Source organism: Schistocerca nitens, chromosome 1 (assembly GCF_023898315.1).
Source record: "Schistocerca nitens isolate TAMUIC-IGC-003100 chromosome 1, iqSchNite1.1, whole genome shotgun sequence".
Lineage (NCBI taxonomy): Eukaryota > Metazoa > Arthropoda > Insecta > Orthoptera > Acrididae > Schistocerca > Schistocerca nitens.
This window is the reverse complement of record NC_064614.1, coordinates 31,994,944-32,013,795: the sequence shown is the minus strand read 5'-3', so window position 1 is coordinate 32,013,795 and position 18,852 is coordinate 31,994,944. Positions and strand designations below refer to the sequence as shown.

Genomic DNA, 18,852 nt, shown 5'->3' with positions numbered 1-18,852 from the left:
AACACTGCAAAGTTACATTCTGTCAGAATATAAAACTATCTGATATGAGTACATGTGGCACCCTCACAGTGAAAAGGCTGCATTTTGACGACGACATGTACTCATGTCAGATAGTTTTATATTCTGACAGAATGTAACTTTGCATACTTGAAAATGGCCATAAGGCCGAAATTGCAATAGTAACAATAAATATTTTGTACAGTCAACGGCGACTATGATGTCTTTTAAGAAATATTGTACGACTGAATCCCAACCATGAGAAGTTACTTCTAAATATGTATTTTATATTACATTTTCTGACATGTTCCATGCTTACGGGTATCCCCTCATTTTTTTTTTTTTTTTTTTTTTTTTTTGTCTATGGAATGAGAAGTCAATACCCGGCAGATTAGCCGAGGGCGCTAATGATCTGCTTCCTGGACTCTGGTAGGAACGCTGGCCCCAGATCTAACCCACCCAATGGTTTACCGACGAGGGCCGGGGTGCCGTCCAGCCTGGATGTGGTTTTTAGGCGGTTTTCCACATCCCACTAGGTGAATACTGGGCTGGTCCTCCACCTCAGTTACGCGACTCGCAGACATTTGAAAACGTTCGCATTATTTCATGGCTTACACTAGACGCAGACAGCTGGTGTACACTCATTCCATCACGGGAGGTACAGGGTGGCGAGAGGAAGAACATCTGGCCACTCTTTGACACTAACATTGCCAAATCCATAGTAACAGGGCCAACCCCACGTTGAAGAGGGACAAATGCCCAAGGAAATGATGATGATGGAATGAAAAGTGAATCTAATCTAATTTAAACAAAACTATTTGTTTGTTCATCGCATATAATCCACAAATACAATCACAATAAAATTTAACAAATTTGCACATATATATGCACCGTTTAAAAGAATTAGGGGAACACATGCATCTATGTACGGTACGTTACATCTGTTTTGATACCTGTGGTCTTGTTGCATGTCTTGATATCTTCGCTTTCAATGTAGGCAACAATTAAAATCATTCACTATCTATTGACTGCGTTAAGCACAAACAGTTTCAGGTGTCCTCTCAGAAAGAAGTGAGTGCCGGTGCCCCAGTGTTTTCTAGTGAGGTACGCGGATGGCATTTTTATTTGTGGACGTTATACTCAATAAAGTATATGCAATGCAACATCTTAACGCAGTGCAATTTGATAGGGCAGTCTGTCTGATCCAAAAAGGATGGACTTCGACATATATGCACAGTTTAGAAGAATTAGGGGAACACATGCATCTACGTCCGGTACGTTAAATCTGTTTTGATAACTGTGGTCTTGTTGCATGTCTTGATATCTTCGCTTTCAATGTACGCAACAATTAAAACCATTCTCTATCTATTGACTGTGTTTCGGCCGCTGTGGCCGTGCGGTTCTTGGCGATTCAGTCCCGAACCGCGCTGCTGCTCCAGTCACAGGTTTGAATCCTGCCTCGGGCATGGATGTGTGATGTCCTTAGGTTACTTAGGTTTAAGTAGTTTTAAGTCTAGGGGACTGATGACCTCAGATGTTAAGTCCCATAGTGCTTAGAGCCATTTTAACGATTGACTTTGTTAAGCGTAAACATTGTCAGGTGTCCTCTCAGAAATAAGTGAGTGTCGGTGCCCCAGTGTTTTCTAGTGATGTACGCAGATGGCATTTTTATTTGTGGACGTTATATTCAGCCAATCATGTGCAATGCGACGTCTTAAGGAAGTGCAGTTTGGTAGGGCAGTCTGTTTGATAAAAAAAGGCTGAGCTTCGACTGTGCTACTGCAGATGCCAAGGCCTCTTCACATGTCATCTGTAGGTTGTGGACACGCAATAGGGAGGCAGGTTAGTACACAACGCCAGTTGGGAAAGGTCGCCGTTGCATTAAAACCCGACGTGAAGACCGATATCTGGCCATCTCTGCGTTGCGGCGTTGTATGGACACCGCCAAAGAGCTGCAGTACGGTGTCGGAAGAGCCGCTGGAGTCGCTGGAGCTGCTGTATCGGATAAGACTGTACTGAACAGACTACGAGAAAGCACCTTACGACTCGGAGGTACTGTTCGAGTACCTCGCTTTACACGAGAACATTTTGCAGGTCGCCTTCAGTTCTTCCGTTCCCATGTCAAAAAAATGGTTCAAATGGTTCTGAGCACTATGGGACTTAACATCTGTGGTCATCAGTCCCCTAGAACTTAGAACTACTTAAACCTAACTAACCTAAGGACATCACACACATCCATGCCCGAGGCAGGATTCGAACCTGCGACCGTAGCAGTCGCGCGGTTCCGGACTGCGCGCCTAGAACCGCTAGACCGTTCCCATGTCAAGTTGGAAGTTCGCCGCTAGCGAAACGTGTTATTCACAGACGAGTCCAGACATGCTCTTGACTCAAGGTATGGCCGTGATCGTGTGTGGAACCTGCCACATGTTGTCCAAGATATAGACAGATTTCCAAGTTTCTGTGATGTTGTGGGCAGGCTCCAGTGTTGGCATCCTTACGGATCTTGTTGTCCATGGTAGCATTACCGCCAGGCAGTACATCGAACATACCCCGTTGGGCCACGTGGTGACTGCTGCATATGGTGATGGGCTCTGAATTGCTTCTAATGCCAGGGCCTTTGGGGCGGACGTCGGCAGTGATGTCTTGCGAAGCCTGGGCATTGAAGTAATGGAATGGCCGGCGGTGTGTCTCGACCTAAACCACATCGTGCAAAACTGGTACATGCTTGACAGACAAGTTCGTGGTCGTCCTATTTCACCATTAACACTCCAAGAACTCTCATGGGCTCTCATAGAAGAATGGAAACGGACACGGAACGGCGACCTCTATAGACTTACGCGGAGCATGCCACATAGGTGTGAGCTAGTAATAAACATTCACAAAGGACATGACGTTATTGAACCTCTTGAAGTCTTAACGAAAAGCACCCAACATGACGGGGTGTATTATTTTTTCCACTTTGTTTTCGACGCCTGTTGAACGTTTCAGTTCTTTTTATGTAAACGGTCCAAGATATCGAATATGCAATGATGTTTGTTCTGTACCTAATTTGTGTGAGATAAAGGTATAATTTGGTAACGGAGTAAGGCGGAATCCCAAAGTCATGTTCCCCTAATTCTTTTGAGCAAGTACTTATTTACAGACGCTGCAGACCTCTGCAATCTGTTCTCTTCCTGTGCAAATTTAAAATACTCTTCGCAGCTACATCAAAATTTATTTCAATCGTAAGCTTTGACTTAAGCAGTCTTCTGCTGTTTCTCCGAGCAGACCACTTACTGTTCGTAAGGGAAATATCTCTTTCGAAGCGTTAAGAAATATTTTTGTTTTATGTGAATCAGTTAACAAATAAATAAGGAGCGTATTTAAATATGAACTACCCTATAATACTCTTTTGCGACCCCTTCTTACTTCCGTGTGTAATTTGTACCACAGCTGCTGATCGGTACGAGACGAACGCACGCGTGGGTTGCCAGTACAGCAGAGACCCAGGAAAAATTAAACGTTCCCAATGTCACGACCCCTCTATACCGGCAGCCTTTGTTATTCTTCCTCCACTTCTCGCATTCCCTTGAGGCGAACCGTCATCTTTTCGTAGAAGCACGAACTGATAGTAGACTACGTCAATGGCAGCATCGATTATTATACGAAAACTTTTGTAGATCTCTTGGTCAGTGAACGTGAGCTATCGATAGTACTTCACTGGATTAATATTTTATGTCGCGAAATGGAAACCACAGTGAAAATGAAAACTGTTTTATTCGCAACGGTTAGCTACACTTTCCAGCTACTTTTCTACACAGTCGCCGCTCAGACTTAGACATCTGTCGTAGCGTTGTACCAACTTTTCAATTGCCTCATTATGGAAGACAGCCGCCAGTGCATTTCACAGTTTTCTACCCTGGACTGCAGCTCGTTGTCTGTGTCAAAATATTGTTTTCACAGCCAGCGGTTCATTTGAGTAGAGGTGAACTTCAGGGGTACCCGATTACGGGCTGTATTGTGGGTGATCAAACACTTCCCATCGAAAACGCGGAGGGAGAATCTTCATTGCCCCTGCAGAGTGCGGCCGAGAAGTGTCGTGTAGAACGAACCGCATGACAGTTATGTTATGTGGATTGCATAGCTTCAGGCGAAATTTTTCGCCAGACCCTCATACTTGGCGGGAGACGCTAATTTCTAGCCATCTTTACGTTCTCACTGTCTGTGCAAACCTTCATCAGATATTCACTGTGTTTTCTTACTCTCTGAATAACCCTCGTATAATACAGGAGATCCCGGGAAATACGGGAGAGTTGTTCACCCTACGAAACCCACAGTATTTATACGGCTCTGCTAAACTTAAGTACGAGATATATAAAGTAATACGAGGTGTGACAATAAAGTAATGAGACTGATGTGAAAAAAAATGTTGCTTACCGTTTTAGTCAAGTTTAGTGCTATCTCCCTCAAAGTAGTTCCCTTCTGATTGCACACACTTTTTCCAGCGCTTCTGCCATTTATGGTAACATTTCTGGAACTCATCTTCTGTAATATCCTCCAAGACCCTCGTCACAGCTTTTTGGACATCTTGTGTTGTTTGAAAATGGTGTCCCTTGATCGCCGTTTTGACTCTTGGAAATAGAAAAAAGTCGCATGGGGCGATATCTGGTGAATAAGAAGGTGGCTGTGGTAGTACTGAAATTTGTTTTGAGGTTAAAAATTGCTGTACTGACAGAGCAGTATCGGATGGCGCATTAATCATGATGCAGAATCCAATTATCAGCAATGTTGGCAAGGACACAAAAAACTCTTTTACGAAGTCTTTCTAAAATTTCTTTGTAGTAATATTGGTAAACTGTTTGTCCAGGAGGCACCCACTCTTTATGAACAATTCTCTTGGAATCAAAGAAGCACACAAGCATGCATTTCACTTTTGACTTTGGCATGCGAGCTTTTTTTGGTCTGGGCGATCCCTCTGAGCAGCATTGCGAACTTTGGCGTTTTATCTCTGGATCGTACTGAAAAATCCAACTTTCATCACGAGTGATAACACGGCAAAATAATTCTGCATTGATTTGCGTTTGCTCTAACAGATCGGCTGCCGCATTTTTCCGTGTTTCTCGCTGTTGTGGTGTGAAATTTTTGGGGATCATTTTTTCACAAATCTTTCTCATACCAAGATCTTCAGTTATTATTAGATGGACCGTTTCTCGACTGATGTTCAATTCTTCTGCAATCATTTTCACGGATAATCTTCGATCAGATCGTACGAGTTCACGCACCCTGGCCAAGTTGACATCCGTCCGCGAGGTTGATGGTCGTCCACTGCGGTCTTCATCTTCAACATTCGTTCTGCCTTCACTAAACATTTCATGCCAACGAAAACTTGAGCTCTTGACATAAACTCCTCTCCAAAAGCCTTCTGAAGCTTACCGTAAGTTGTCGTCGCGTTTTCACCCAATTTAACATCAAAAGAAATGGCATACCTTTGCGCAATATTATGCAGTTCCATTTCCGTGACGAGAGACACAAACACGTATTAACTTATTACAGCACAGCTCATGACTGTGCAGTTGCATCGATGTGCCGCTTGGACTAGAAGCAGCTTATAGATCAAGGTCAAAGATATTGTGCCTACGCAAGCCTGCAGAATGGCCACATCTTGCAAAGAAAAATCTGTCTCATTACTTTATTGTAGTACCTCGTATAACGTATTAAATACTCCCGTGTAAATGAATGAAAGAGCGAGAACATGTTGTTAGAAGTCTTCCAGTCGTGCACAGAAAACTGGACGTCACATGGCTTGAGGCCAATTGGGACTGGCCTTGTGTGTATCTAACAGCGAGCAGTTACTGTGCGCAGTGATAATGTTCTTCATTACAACATGACCTGAATACAACATTTGGATAACATCACACGGGAAGAATCATAGTGGAACTGGATGAAGGAGGAAGTGTGACGGGTGTAACCAAGAGTTCGGTAGTGCTCACACCATCGTGTCAAGTGGACGGGGAGCGTTCTGAACCACAGGCATTGCTGACCCAAGGACAGGAGGCGATCGACCGCAGTCAGCTACAGCAGTAGATGACCAGTACACTGAGCAGCAGACTTGTCACATGAAACACGAGTGCAATTGCAACCACATTTAGCATTAGTGCAAGGCAGGCAGTCTCACGCTCCACAGCGACACGGCGACTGCATGGGAGGGGTCTCTTTGCCCGACCACCAGTACACTGTGTTCCGTTGATACCCACTCACCGGTGACAGCTTTACTGACGGTGCCAAGAGCATAGGGATTGGACCAACGTGGAGTGGAGTCGCGTGCTCTTCTCGGATGAGAACAGACTCAGTCTGAGTAGTGATTCTGCATGTACCCTCATATGAAGAGCTGTGGGAACAAGTAAATACCCAGGAACAATGTCGACCATTATCGTTTTGGTGTCCAGAAGTTACGGTGTGGTGAGGTACGCATGGGCGTACTTATTTCCAAATAATTGAAAACGGTACACTTGCTGGTCAAATTCTTGTGATGGGTTGTCACAACTGAATTAGGTTCTGACCGGGTGATAAATGACATGATTATTGCACGCGTAAAATGTAGGAACTGAAACACTCTTACACAGTCAAAATGAAGTCTTGTGTGACTGTGGATCAGGGCGTAGGCACATTTATATACATAGAGGCAACCAGTGTAACACTTGTGCTGAATTTAAGAGTCTAACTGGTTGTCTCCAATTCTGTTGTCGCCGGACACAGTACTGCTCTCGTTGCTTGCTGTGGACTAGGCGTTGACTGGTCAGTGTCGTCGTAACTGCCGTCTGCTTCACATCTGCTGTGCAGCAAGCTACGTTAATTTAAGTATTAACTGTGTTTTTATTACTTGTAACTTCTTTTTCTGTGTGTTTTTGCTTTTAGGCAGCTTCAATTTTCGAGTACTAGTAATAGTGTTCCATAGATTTCGTGCATGTTCTGAATACAGTCCAGAGACAGTTAGAACTTATTTTCATTGTTTCCAACAAGAAGTGTCTAGTAACCACACTTTAGTCAGCTATCAGCCGCCTTTAGTGAATTAGCAGTCTAGTTAAAAGTTGATTAACTCTCTACAGTAAACTGTTGATTTCTTAGGATGGGTAGGATGTGTGACTGCTGTGTACGGACGCAGGAAGAGCTGGCCACTGTTCGCGAACAGCTGAACGTGTTGATGGCCACGGTCAGCCGTCTTCAGGCTGCTGCCTCGGAGTGTAGCGTCAGTGAGGAGTCTGAAGCGTCTCATGGTACACCCCAGGTGTTACATGCTTCACCCACGGTCCCTGCTGTCGAGACATCTTCGCAGGTACCGGGCGCGTTTGGGCCACCCTCTCTCCAAGGGGAGTGACGGGTTCGGCGGCGTCGCACGATGTGGAGGGTCAATGTGGCGGCTGGCCGTGTGGCATCGCCCGCTCTGCCTGTGAGTGGACATGTGGCCGCTCCTTCAGCAAGGTCCGAGCAGGCACGCGGGGGGAGGTGTTTATTAGTGATTGGGAGCTCCAGTGTTAGGCAGATGATGGAGCCCCTTAGGGAAATAGCGGAAAGGTCGGGGAAGAAAGCCAGTGTTCACTCTGTCTGCTTGCCGGGGGGTCTCATCCGAGACGTGGAGCAGGCCCTGCCGGCGGCGATAGAGAGCACTGGGTGCACCTGACTGCAAATTGTTGCTCATGTCGGCACCAATGACTCCTGCCGTCTGTGTTCAGAGGTCATCCTCAGTTCGTACAGGCGGTTGGCGGAGTTCGTGAAGGTGGAAAGCCTCGCTCGTGGGGTCGAATCTGAGCTAACTATTTGTAGTATCGTTCCCAGAACCGATCGCGGTCCTCTGGTTTGGAGCCGAGTGGAAGGCTTAAACCAGAGGCTCAGACGATTCTGCGGAGATCTGGAGTGCAAATTTCTCGACCTCCGCTATCGGGTGGAGAAATGTAGGGTCCCACTGAATAGGTGAGGCGTGCACTACACGCAGGAAGCGGCTACAAGAGTAGCGGAGTACGTGTGGACTGCACATGGTTTTTTTTTAAGTTAGAGAATTCCCTCCCTAGGCCCGGCAAGACGCCTCCTGAGACGCGACAAGGTAGTAGTAGGTAAAACGCAACAGGGAATAACAATATTAATATAGTAATAGTAAACTGCAGGAACGTCTATAGAAAGGTCCCAGAACTGCTCTCATTATTAAACGGTCACAATACCCACATAGTTCTATGGACAGAAAGTTGGCTGAAACCAGATGCAAACAGTAATGAAATTCTAAACTCAGATTGGAATGTATACCCCAGAGACAGGCTGGACAGTGAAGGGGGAGGCGTGTTTATAGCGATAAGAAGTGCAATAGTATCGAAGGAAATTGACGGAAATCCGAAATGTGAAATAATTTGGGCGAAGGTCACGGTTAAAGCAGGCTCAGACATAGTAATTGGATGTCTCTATAGGCCCCCTGGTTCAGCAGCTGTTGTGGCAGAGCACCTGAAGGAAAATTTGGAAAATATTTCGAGTAGATTTCCCGACCATGTTACAGTTCTGGGTGGAGATGTTAATTTGCCAGATATAGACTGGGATACTGAAACGTTTATATCGGGTGGCAGGGTCAAAGAATCCAGTGAATTTTTTTTTTTTTTTTGCTTTATCTGAAAACTACCTTGAGCAGTTAAACAGAGAACTGACTCGTGGCGATAACATATTAGACCTTCTGGTGACAAACAGACCCGAACTATTTGAAACAGTTAACGCAGAACAGGGAATCAGCGATCATAAAGCGGTTACTGCGTCGATGATTTCAGCCATAAATAGAAATATTAAAAAAGGTAGGAAGATTTTTCTGTTTAGCAAAAGTGACAAAAAGCAGATTTCAGAGTACTTGATGGCTCAACACGTAAGTTTTATCTCAAGTACAGATAGTGTTGAGGATCAGTAGACAAAGTTCAAAACCATCGTACAATATGCATTAGATGAGTATGTGCCGAGCAAGATCGTAAGAGATGGAAAAGAGCCACCGTGGTACAACAACCGAGTTAGGAAACTGCTACGGAAGCAAGGCAAACTTCACAGCAAACATAAACATAGCCAAAGCCTTGCAGACAAACAAAAATTACACGAAGCGAAATGTAGTGTGCGGAGGGCTATGCGAGAGGCATTCATTGAATTCGAAAGTAAAGTTCTATGTACTGACTTGGCAGAAAATCCTAAGAAATTTTGGTCTTATGTCAAAGCGGTAGGTGGATCAAAACGAAGTGTCCAGACACTCTGTGACCAAAATGGTACTGAAACAGAGGATGACAGACTAAAGGCCGAAATACTAAATGTCTTTTTCCAAAGCTGTTTCACGGAGGAAGACTGCACTGTAGTTCCTTCTCTAGATTGTCGCACAGATGATAAAATGATAGATATCGAATAGATGACAGAGGAATATAAAAACAATTTAAATCGCTCAAAAGAGGAAAGGCCGCTGGACCTGATGGGATACCAGCTCGATTTTACACTGAGTACGCGAAGGAACTTGCCCCCCTTCTTGCAGCGGTGTACCGTAGGTCTCTAGAAGAGCGTAGCGTTCCAAAGGATTGGAAAAGGGCACAGGTCATCCCCGATTTCAAGAAGGGACGTCGAACAGATGTGCAGATCTATAGACCTATATCTCTTACGTCGATCAGCTGTAGAATTTTGGAACACGTATTATGTTCGAGTTTAATGACTTTTCTGGAGACTAGAAATCTACTCTGCAGGAATCAGCATGGGTTTCGAAAAAGACGATCGTGTGAAACCTAGCTCGCGCTATTCGTCCACGAGACTCAGAGGGCCATAGACACAGGTTCCCAGGTAGATGCCGTGTTTCTTGACTTCCGCAAGACGTTCTATACAGTTACCCACAGTGGTTTAATGAACAAAGTAAGAGCATATGGACTATCAGACCAATTGTGTGATTGAATTGAAGAGTTCCTAGATAACAGAACGCAGCATGTCATTCTCAATGGAGAGAAGTCTTCCGAAGTAAGAGTGATTCAGGTGTGCCGCAGGGGAGTTTCGTAGGACCGTTGCTATTCACAATATACATAAATGACCTTGTGGATAACATCGGAAGTTCACTGAGGCTTTTTGCGGATGATGCTGTAGTGTATCGAGAGGTTGTAACAATTGAAAATTGTACTGAAATGCAGGAGGATCTGCAACGAATTGACACATGGGGCAGAGAATGGCAATTGAATCTCAATGTAGACAAGTGTAATGTGCTGCGAATACATAGAAAGAAAGATCCGTTATCATTTAGCTACAACATAGCAGGTCAGCAACTGTAAAAAAATTCCATAAATTATCTGGGAGTAAGCATTACAAGTGATCTAAAATGGAATGACTATATAAAATTAATCGTCGGTAAATCAGATGCCGGATTGAGATTCATTGGAAGAATCTTAAGGAAATGCAATCCGAAAACAAAGGAAGTAGGTTACAGTACAGTTGTTCGCCCACTGCTTGAATACTGCTCACCGGTGTGGGATCCGTACCAGATGGGGTCGATAGAAGAGATACAGAAGATCCAACGGAGAGCAGCCCGCTTCGTTACAGGATCATTTATTAATCGCGAAATGTTACGGAGAAGATAGATAAACTCCAGTGGAAGAATATGCAAGAGAGACGCTCAGTAGCTCGGTATGGGCTTTTGTTGAAGTTTCGAGAACATACCTTCACCGAGGAGTCAAGCAGTATATTGCTCCCTCCTACGTATATCTCGCGAAGAGACCACGAGGATAAAATCAGAGAGATTAGAGCCCACACAGAGGCATACCAACAATCTTTCTTTCCACGAACAATACGAGACTGGAATAGGAGGGAGAACCAATAGAGGTACTCAAAGTACCCTCCGCCACACACTGTAAGGTCGCTTGCGGAGTATGGATGTAGATGTAGATGTAGACTTAGAACTGACCTCTTGTCTATGTGTCGGTCTATTTCAAGACAGGACGCCGACGGTCGCCTGAAGAGCTTCTGTGGGAGTGTCTTGCCACTTCCGTCTCATTGGTGTGGCCCGCTACACATCGACAGCAAGGAGTATCTGTGTTTGTCGATAACAGGCGCCAGCGCTACGACTATCGACTACACCACAAACAGTGTGGGACGACGTCACTGGAGACAGGAATGGCATCAGATAGTGTTTTTGGACGAATTCTGGTTCTGTTTGATCGAAAATGATGGCCGCATTTTTGTTCGTCACAAACAGGGGGAGTAGCATCATAATGACTGCATTCACGCAAGACATACAGGCAAACGCTAGGTTTTATGGTGTGGGGTGCTATGCTATTAGGTACAACCACAGATCACATTTGGTAGGTGTCCAGGGCACTGTGACCAGTGTTACTTCCGTGAATGACTTCTTGCGACACAGCCATACCCTTAATGCACATTTTTCAGGAAGACAATGCGCGGGCAAATGTTGCAGCACGAACACGTGCATTCTTGATGTCCTAGGATGTCTGCATGCCGGATCACCAGACTTGTCGCCAATCGAAAATGTGTGGGTAATGGTGAAAGGATGGGTGCAGCTCTATGAACCAATGGCAATCGCCACAGATGAACTTCGTAACCAGTTGAAAGCAGCATGGATGGGTGTACCACAGGATGACATTCGCACCTTACACTGGTCGATGACATCACGCATGGAACAAATTATCAGGACCCTTGGCGGACCTGTGCTTACTAGGCCACAGGACACATGGTGAACCGAAATGACTGAAATGCTAATCATTTCGGCAGGACATACGGGTGTACATGTCCTGTGAATATGAACGTGGTATTTCCAATCGTTCAAGGTGTTCTGTTTTTTCTGAACATTAGTGACTTTTACATCCCACAGTCTTATTAACAAACAACATTCAAATAAGATTTTTGAGGTAGAAAGCTGCTGTGTACTCTTTCCTTATACAGAAAATGAGGTGGCGTCAGTCTTATCTACTTCGTGCTGCGGTGCTGAAATTCTATACTTCGTGTACCCAAGCAAGGAGAACTTTTCAGGCCAGTTTCATAACTGTCGGCTGCATGCAATCAAGGTTTTGCAATTTTAATTGCCAGCGGTTTGGAGGACATCACTGTGTGGAAGTTAGTAATGACCCGACCGTAAACCGGAAAATAAAGTCGAAGTCTTGTGGGCGTAGTGTTACTGAGGTGCTGTATCATACTGGGCACGGTTGTTCCACGCGCTACAGACGTGTAACTTGGGTTGCCTACTCAGCAGGCGTCAAGAGGTGAGACTATGTACGGCTAAAGCCGTACCTGTGCTCTAGCCTGAAGAGGGCGACACATTTGCCTACTTTGTATCGCTTATCACGTGGGCGGAAATCGAGCGTTGTCCAGTATCACTTTGCCCGCCATGTATTTATGTTAGCTGCCCGGCACAAGGACAGTCGGGGGACTGAATCGGCAGGACTGCTTCTGGATACCGAGAGAGGTAGTGCAGTGAATAGCACAATGGACTCGCATTCGGGAGGACGGCCGTTCAAACCCGCGTTCGGCCATCCTGATATAGGTTTTCCGCGATTTCGCTAAATCGTTTCAGGCAAATGCCAGGGTGGTTCCTTTGAAAGGACACGGCCGACTTGCTTCCCCGGCCGGCCGGAGTGCCGAGCGTTTCTGGGCGCTTCAGTCTGGAACCTCGCGACCGTTACGGTCGCAGGTTCGAATCCTGCCCCGGGCATGGATGTGTGTGATGTCCTTAGGTTAGTTAGGTTTAAGTAGTTCTAAGTTCTAGGGGACTGATGACCTCAGAAGTTAAGTCCCATAGTGCTCAGAGGCATTTGAACCATTTTTTTTAAACATCCTTCCCCGTCCTTCCCTACTCCGATGGGACTGATGACCTAGCTGTTTGGTCCCTTTCCCCAAAATGCTTCTGGGTCCGATGCCAGCCTTATAGTTGTACAACGAGCGCTAATAGAAAACAAAACAGCTACAAACACTTTTTGTTGTTAAGTAACAGACAGGACAGTAACTATGTGGAACAAACATGTAGTCTTCGACTAGGACCGCTTGACATCTAGATCATCGCTTTAGGATCAGTCTCAGAGGTTTAGCGAACCTCATTGCAACCCTGCAACAGAGCGATAAGGTCGCTAAAGGTTAAATTAACTGGAATGGTCAGTTTTTCTCAGAATCGCTGGGAAAGGAATATGTAGCTAGTAAAAATTTGGACGAAAGGTCAGGATAATTGGACATGTTTCAAAACGTCAGAGAATAACTTCCATAGTGTTAGAGTGAGGTATAGGAGTCTAAAACTGCAGACGAAGGCAGATAGTACAAATACGCAGTAAGTGAGAACATCGAAATTGGGGTTATTCTGAGATGAGTTTCGCACAGGAGAGCCGGGCGACGTATTATCAGAACATAGATCAGAAAAGTCTTGAAAATCTGGGTGACGGCCAGAGTAAGATGGTTTTGCCCGCCCGGTTAGCCGAGCGGTCTAACGCATGGCTTTCCGGAGTGGAAAGGAGCGTCTGGTCCCCGGCACGAATCCGCCCGGCAGACTTGTGTCAAGGTCTGGTGAGCCGGCCAGTCTGTGGAAAGTTTTTAGGCAGTTTTCCATCTGCCTTGGTGAATGCGGGCTGGTTGCCCTTATTCCGCCTCAGCTGCCTATGTCGGCGATTGCTGCGCAAACAAGTTCTCCACGTACGCGTACATAACCATTGCTCTACCACGCAAACATAGGGGTTACACTCGTATGGTGTGAGGCTTTCCCTGGGGAGGGGGGGGGGGGGGTCCATCGGGGCCGAACCGCACAATAACCCTGGGTTCGGTGTGGGGCGGCGGAGGGCTGAAGTGGACTACGGTAACGGTCGTGGGGTTGTGGACCACTGCGGCTGCGGCGGGGACGGAGCCTCTCCGTCGTTTCTAGATCCCCGGTTAACATACAGCACAAGATGGTTTGACTAACCTCCGAGCCGCAGCTCGGCGCCGGCCTGCGCGCTGTCCCCGTCTCCCCTGGCGACGCACTGGTAGACGCCGCGGTGGGCGCGCGTCGCGGCGCCGACGTGCAGAGCCAGCGGCGACAGGAGGCGCGCGCGGCCGGCGGCCAGCGGCTCCGCGTTGTGCAGCCACTCCACGCCGGCCACGGGGGAGCCGGACACCGAGCAGTTGAACGTCGCCGGCTCGCCGGAGTTCACCACCTGCCGGCACAGACGCAACTCCTTCAGCAGCTGCGCTAACCACACCGTATAACTAACGCTTGTTCAAATGGTTCTAAGCACTGTGGGACTTAACATCTGGAGTCATCAGTCCCCTAGACTTAGAACTACTTAAACCTAACTAACCTAAGGACATCACACACATCCATGCCCGAGGCAGGATTCGAACCTGCGACCGTAGCAGCAGCGCGGTTCCGGGCTGAAGCGCCTATAACCGCTCGGCCACAGTCACGTACAGCTCTCCACACTACTCTCTTCTGTACAAGACTTTTCATCTCTGCCTAACTACTGCAGCGTGCGTCCATTTGAACCGGATTACTGTATTCATGCATAGGTGTTATCTCGCCACAGTTCACTCCATTACCAAACTGACTATATTTTCATGCCTCAGGATATTTCTTACCAACCGATCGCTTGTTTTAGTCAAGTTGTGTCTTAGATTTCTTTTCTCCCCCTCCCCCCCCCCCCCCCCCCAATTCGATTCAGAATATCCTCATCAGCTATTCGGTCTATCCATCTAATCTTCATTCCAAAAGCTTCTTTTTTGTCTGAACTGCTAATCGTCCTCGTTTGACTTCTGTACAAGACTATACTCCAGACAGATACCGTCAGAAAGAGCATCACAACTAGAGTTGTGAGACTACGATAGGCTACCGTAGACTATCATAACTAAGCATGGACTGCCGTAATTTTCCTAGTAACTTTGGTCAGTTAAGGTCGTAGCTGCGTTACCTGTACGTTGGGTGCGTTGCATACCTATCGGTCGTAACCTCATAAGGATCGCTTTCCTTACGTATGCGATAGGCTACGATAGGCTACCGTAGACTATCATAACTAAGCATGGACTGCCGTAGTTTTCCTAGTAACTTTGGTCAGTTAAAGTCGTAGCTGCGTTACCTGTACGTTGGGTGCGTTGCATACCTATCGGTCGTTACCTCATAAGGATCGCTTTCCTTACGTATGCGATCAGTATCTTAGTAGAATCCCATAAAATCCGGAAGCGGTAAATAGTCTAGAAAATGACTGAGGGTATATAAAGGGCAGTGTATCCTACGGAACATGTTTGTTCCGCATAGTTACTGTCCTGTCTGTTACTCAACAATAAATAGTGTTTGTAGCAAAATTGAACCTGTCAATGTTTAATTCAGTTTTTATCCTAAACTTGTTGATTTGTAACATGAAACAGAGGATGTTGTAGTAAAAATAAAGAGAAAATACAGATTTATCATTTAGCGCTAGAAACGCAGTTTTCTCGGTGACATATATCAAACATTGCTTCAAAACTTCGTCGAACGTATATAAAACATGTTTCTGTTATTAATAAATCTTTAGTGCAGGGTCAAAAGGGCGTAAATCACTTTTTGGTCCTCTTTGGTTTGTTGAACGACATTGACAAGGAAAACACAAGGTTTATTGTGGTATAAAGGGCTTATGTCAGGGTGCAATACAAGGCATACTGAATCACATGGTCACTGTGCCTTAAATCATATTTCCTAATATTTCTTTTGTATTAAGGGCTTATGTCGACTTATGCCCTTAGTATCGGCAGTGTGTGATAAACTGAACAAGTTTTATGTTGACTTATACCATTAGTAACACTCAATATTTTTAATTTATATTTGTTATTCCGTAATCTTTGCCAGGGTTGGCAATACTGTATTACTGAGGAAGCTTGTGCTATGAATATTTCAGTTGATGTTGCATTGTCAAAGAGGGAAGATTAACATTCACTGATTATTGAACATGTTTGAAAATGTTTTCCCGTGGGAAGGAAATGGTTCATTCAGTGCAGAAACAGACTGGCATTAACACAAGTAAGTGGATCTTTAAATCGATGTAGTAGATTTAATTTTACGAGACTAAATAAACTGTAGTGATACAGACCTCTTTATAAAAGTTGTGTCAAACTGCACTTCTTGTAAAATTACAGAGACAATAATTGAGGATACTGAATACGAAACATTATTAATTTCTACAAAACATTTTATTGTTTATTGTTAGATGAATGCGGTGATAACAATTTAATATTGTATTCACCACTAACCGAACAAGATAAAATACGGGATATATCGAAGGGAGCCCCTGACAAACCATCAATGAACAAACTAACATCTTCACTGTCAGATATTTTGGATTATGATGATGACAGCGATCAAGACAAGACATATGTTCCAGGTTCAGAAAGTAAAAGCAGCATAGATGATGAAATAATAATGAGAAGAAAAAGTCACGTTACTAAAAAACTAAAAGTGCCTCTTGATGATTCAGATCAGCAGCAAGAATACACTTGGCAAAATATTCCTGCAGATCCTGTGGTGGAGACATCTCTTTCAAGAGATGGAATTGAGCAGCCTGCTACAAGCAATGGCAATGGCGAAGGTACGGCTATTCAACATCTTTGGGCTACAGCACTGCGCAAAGAACGAACTGTTCTCTTGCATAGTGGACAGTCGTACATTAATCTTTGTGAGAAGGAAGTACGTGCTAGAAAGATGAAACCTCTTAAACAGTGCAAAAAGAAATATTTTATCGTTCTGGAAAATGATATTCGTAAAACTATTTTTTCGTGATACTAGGGACTCGGTGCTCACGATAAAAGAGTTGCGTTTGTAGCAAAGCATCTCACTACTAAACATGTAGCAACTAGGAGACCCAGAAAGGAAACATGTTCTAGAAACAGGAATGTTACCCATGAATACTGTTTTGAAATCAATGGTCAAAGGAAACCTCTATGCAGACACTGTTTCCTCAGCACACTGGATAAACATGGGAAATTTGATAGACACACCATTAAAAATAAAAGACGAAGCACTACTGGAACCCTCCCCCTCCCCTCCCCCCCAGTGATCGGCGTGGGAAACATACTCCGGAAAATAAGAAGAGTGAGGAAGAATTGAACGACGTCTTAAGAGCTCATTTATTTTCTTTCCCTTCGTACGAGAGTCATTACACCAGAAGGAGCAATGACAAGAGGTATCTCCCGTCTCATCTGAATTTGCAAATGATGTACCAGTTATACACGGAGAACAAATCAAAACCTGTATCCAAATTTATGTACGAAAGGGAACTTCATGCCTCGAAACTCTACTTTAAAAAATGTGATGTCTTACATAGGAAAATACAAGTTGCAAAAGAAACCGGTAATGCAGCAGATGTACAAAATTACTCAGCCGAACAAAACCTACATCAAGAGGCAGCTGACTTTCCTTACTTATCAAAAGCAAATGACAAAAATATGTGTAAGCAAGATGATTCTAAAAAATGTTTCAGTTTTGATCTGCAGTAATGCCTTCCTACACCATGCCTTGGTTCTTCTGTAGCTTTCTACAAACGTCAGCAGTGAAAATTTATTTTGACAGTACATGACAATGGTACAGGACAATCCACCAACTGTATGTGGAATGAAACTTTAAGTAGCAGGGAGCAAACGAAAAAGCTTCGTGCGTATACATGCATTTGTCTAATATGCCCATAAATATTTCAAAAATAACCTATTATTCAGACACATGTCGGGGCCAAAATAAAAACTCCCATATTACAGCCATGTTCATTAAGGATTTGAGGGACTACTCTCACATCAGGGTCAATTCCTAATTGCTGGACACACGCACATGGAATGCGACATCGACCGATCCATGATAGAGAACCAAGGGAAATAATGCAAGGTTCCAATTTACCATCCTCATGATTGGTACCAGTTGGTGTGGAGCACTGACAAAAAACAACAATTCAACGTTGTTGTATTAAACCAAGATCAGTTTTGTGACTTCGCTGCACTGCTCAAATCTAGTTTGATTTCTAGAAAGAAAAACACAGATGGAGAACATTACTCATGGAATACTGTTCAATGGCTCCACTATAATAACAATGAAGGAATGGTCAACTACGAGAATTCCTTGGATGACGAACCTTTCAAGACGTTGAGTTTCAGAAGAAGGGGCAGGACATCAATAGAGTAAGTGGAAAGGGAAAACAAATCACTCGTGCCTATATCCAACGAAAAGAAGAAGGATTTACTTGACCTGTTGCGTCTATACCACCAGTGTTTCATGAATTTTATGAGTCTTCATACAGATCCTGATGCAATTGCACAAGGTCCAGATCTAACTGAAATTGAGTTGGAGTAGCATTCTTGTTGTATCGTGTTCGATTTATTTATAACCTCAGGCTGATTTATGGAATTACTGAATCCACAATATTGTTCTTGTTCATAACATTCATAACTTGTTGTTATAGAAATATTTACACAGTATGTACTTTCTTGTTTAATATTTAGTGCTACTCATATAATGTTGTCGCGATGTGGTAATTATTTGCAAATAAAGTTATTTCATGTCACATTCATTAAGGTCATAACATTATCAAGCGGATGGTACGGAGCACATATCTACGTTTACAGGATAAAAAGGGGGAAAAATAAACTTGAGAGCCCAAGGAAATGGGGCTATAAACTAGGGAATAGTTACTATGTAGTAATGTACTGTTAGTTTAAATATATTCATTGTTGGATTTTAGAGAGGATTGTGGTGGAATTTGTTTGTTGTGGCTCTCCTCAAAAAGTCATAGTTTTGACTTAAGCCCCTTTGATCCTGTACTAAAGACTAATATCTGTCGCATTTCTCAATAAAAACAGGAAACTCTTGCCTTTGATCACGATGAAGAATGAATTCAGTACAAAATAACAAGAATGTATACG

At 44.3% G+C, this 18,852-nt stretch overlaps 1 protein-coding gene across 1 annotated transcript in view; it reads right to left on the bottom strand.

Moving 5' to 3' along the window:
* Positions 1 to 18,852, bottom strand: part of LOC126262686 (Down syndrome cell adhesion molecule-like protein Dscam2) — a 551,718-nt gene that overhangs the window by 340,993 nt on the left and 191,873 nt on the right. The window contains exon 6 of the mRNA XM_049959465.1: positions 13,907 to 14,138. Coding sequence (XP_049815422.1) covers positions 13,907 to 14,138 — 232 coding nt within the window. The remainder of the gene's footprint in view (positions 1 to 13,906; positions 14,139 to 18,852) is intronic.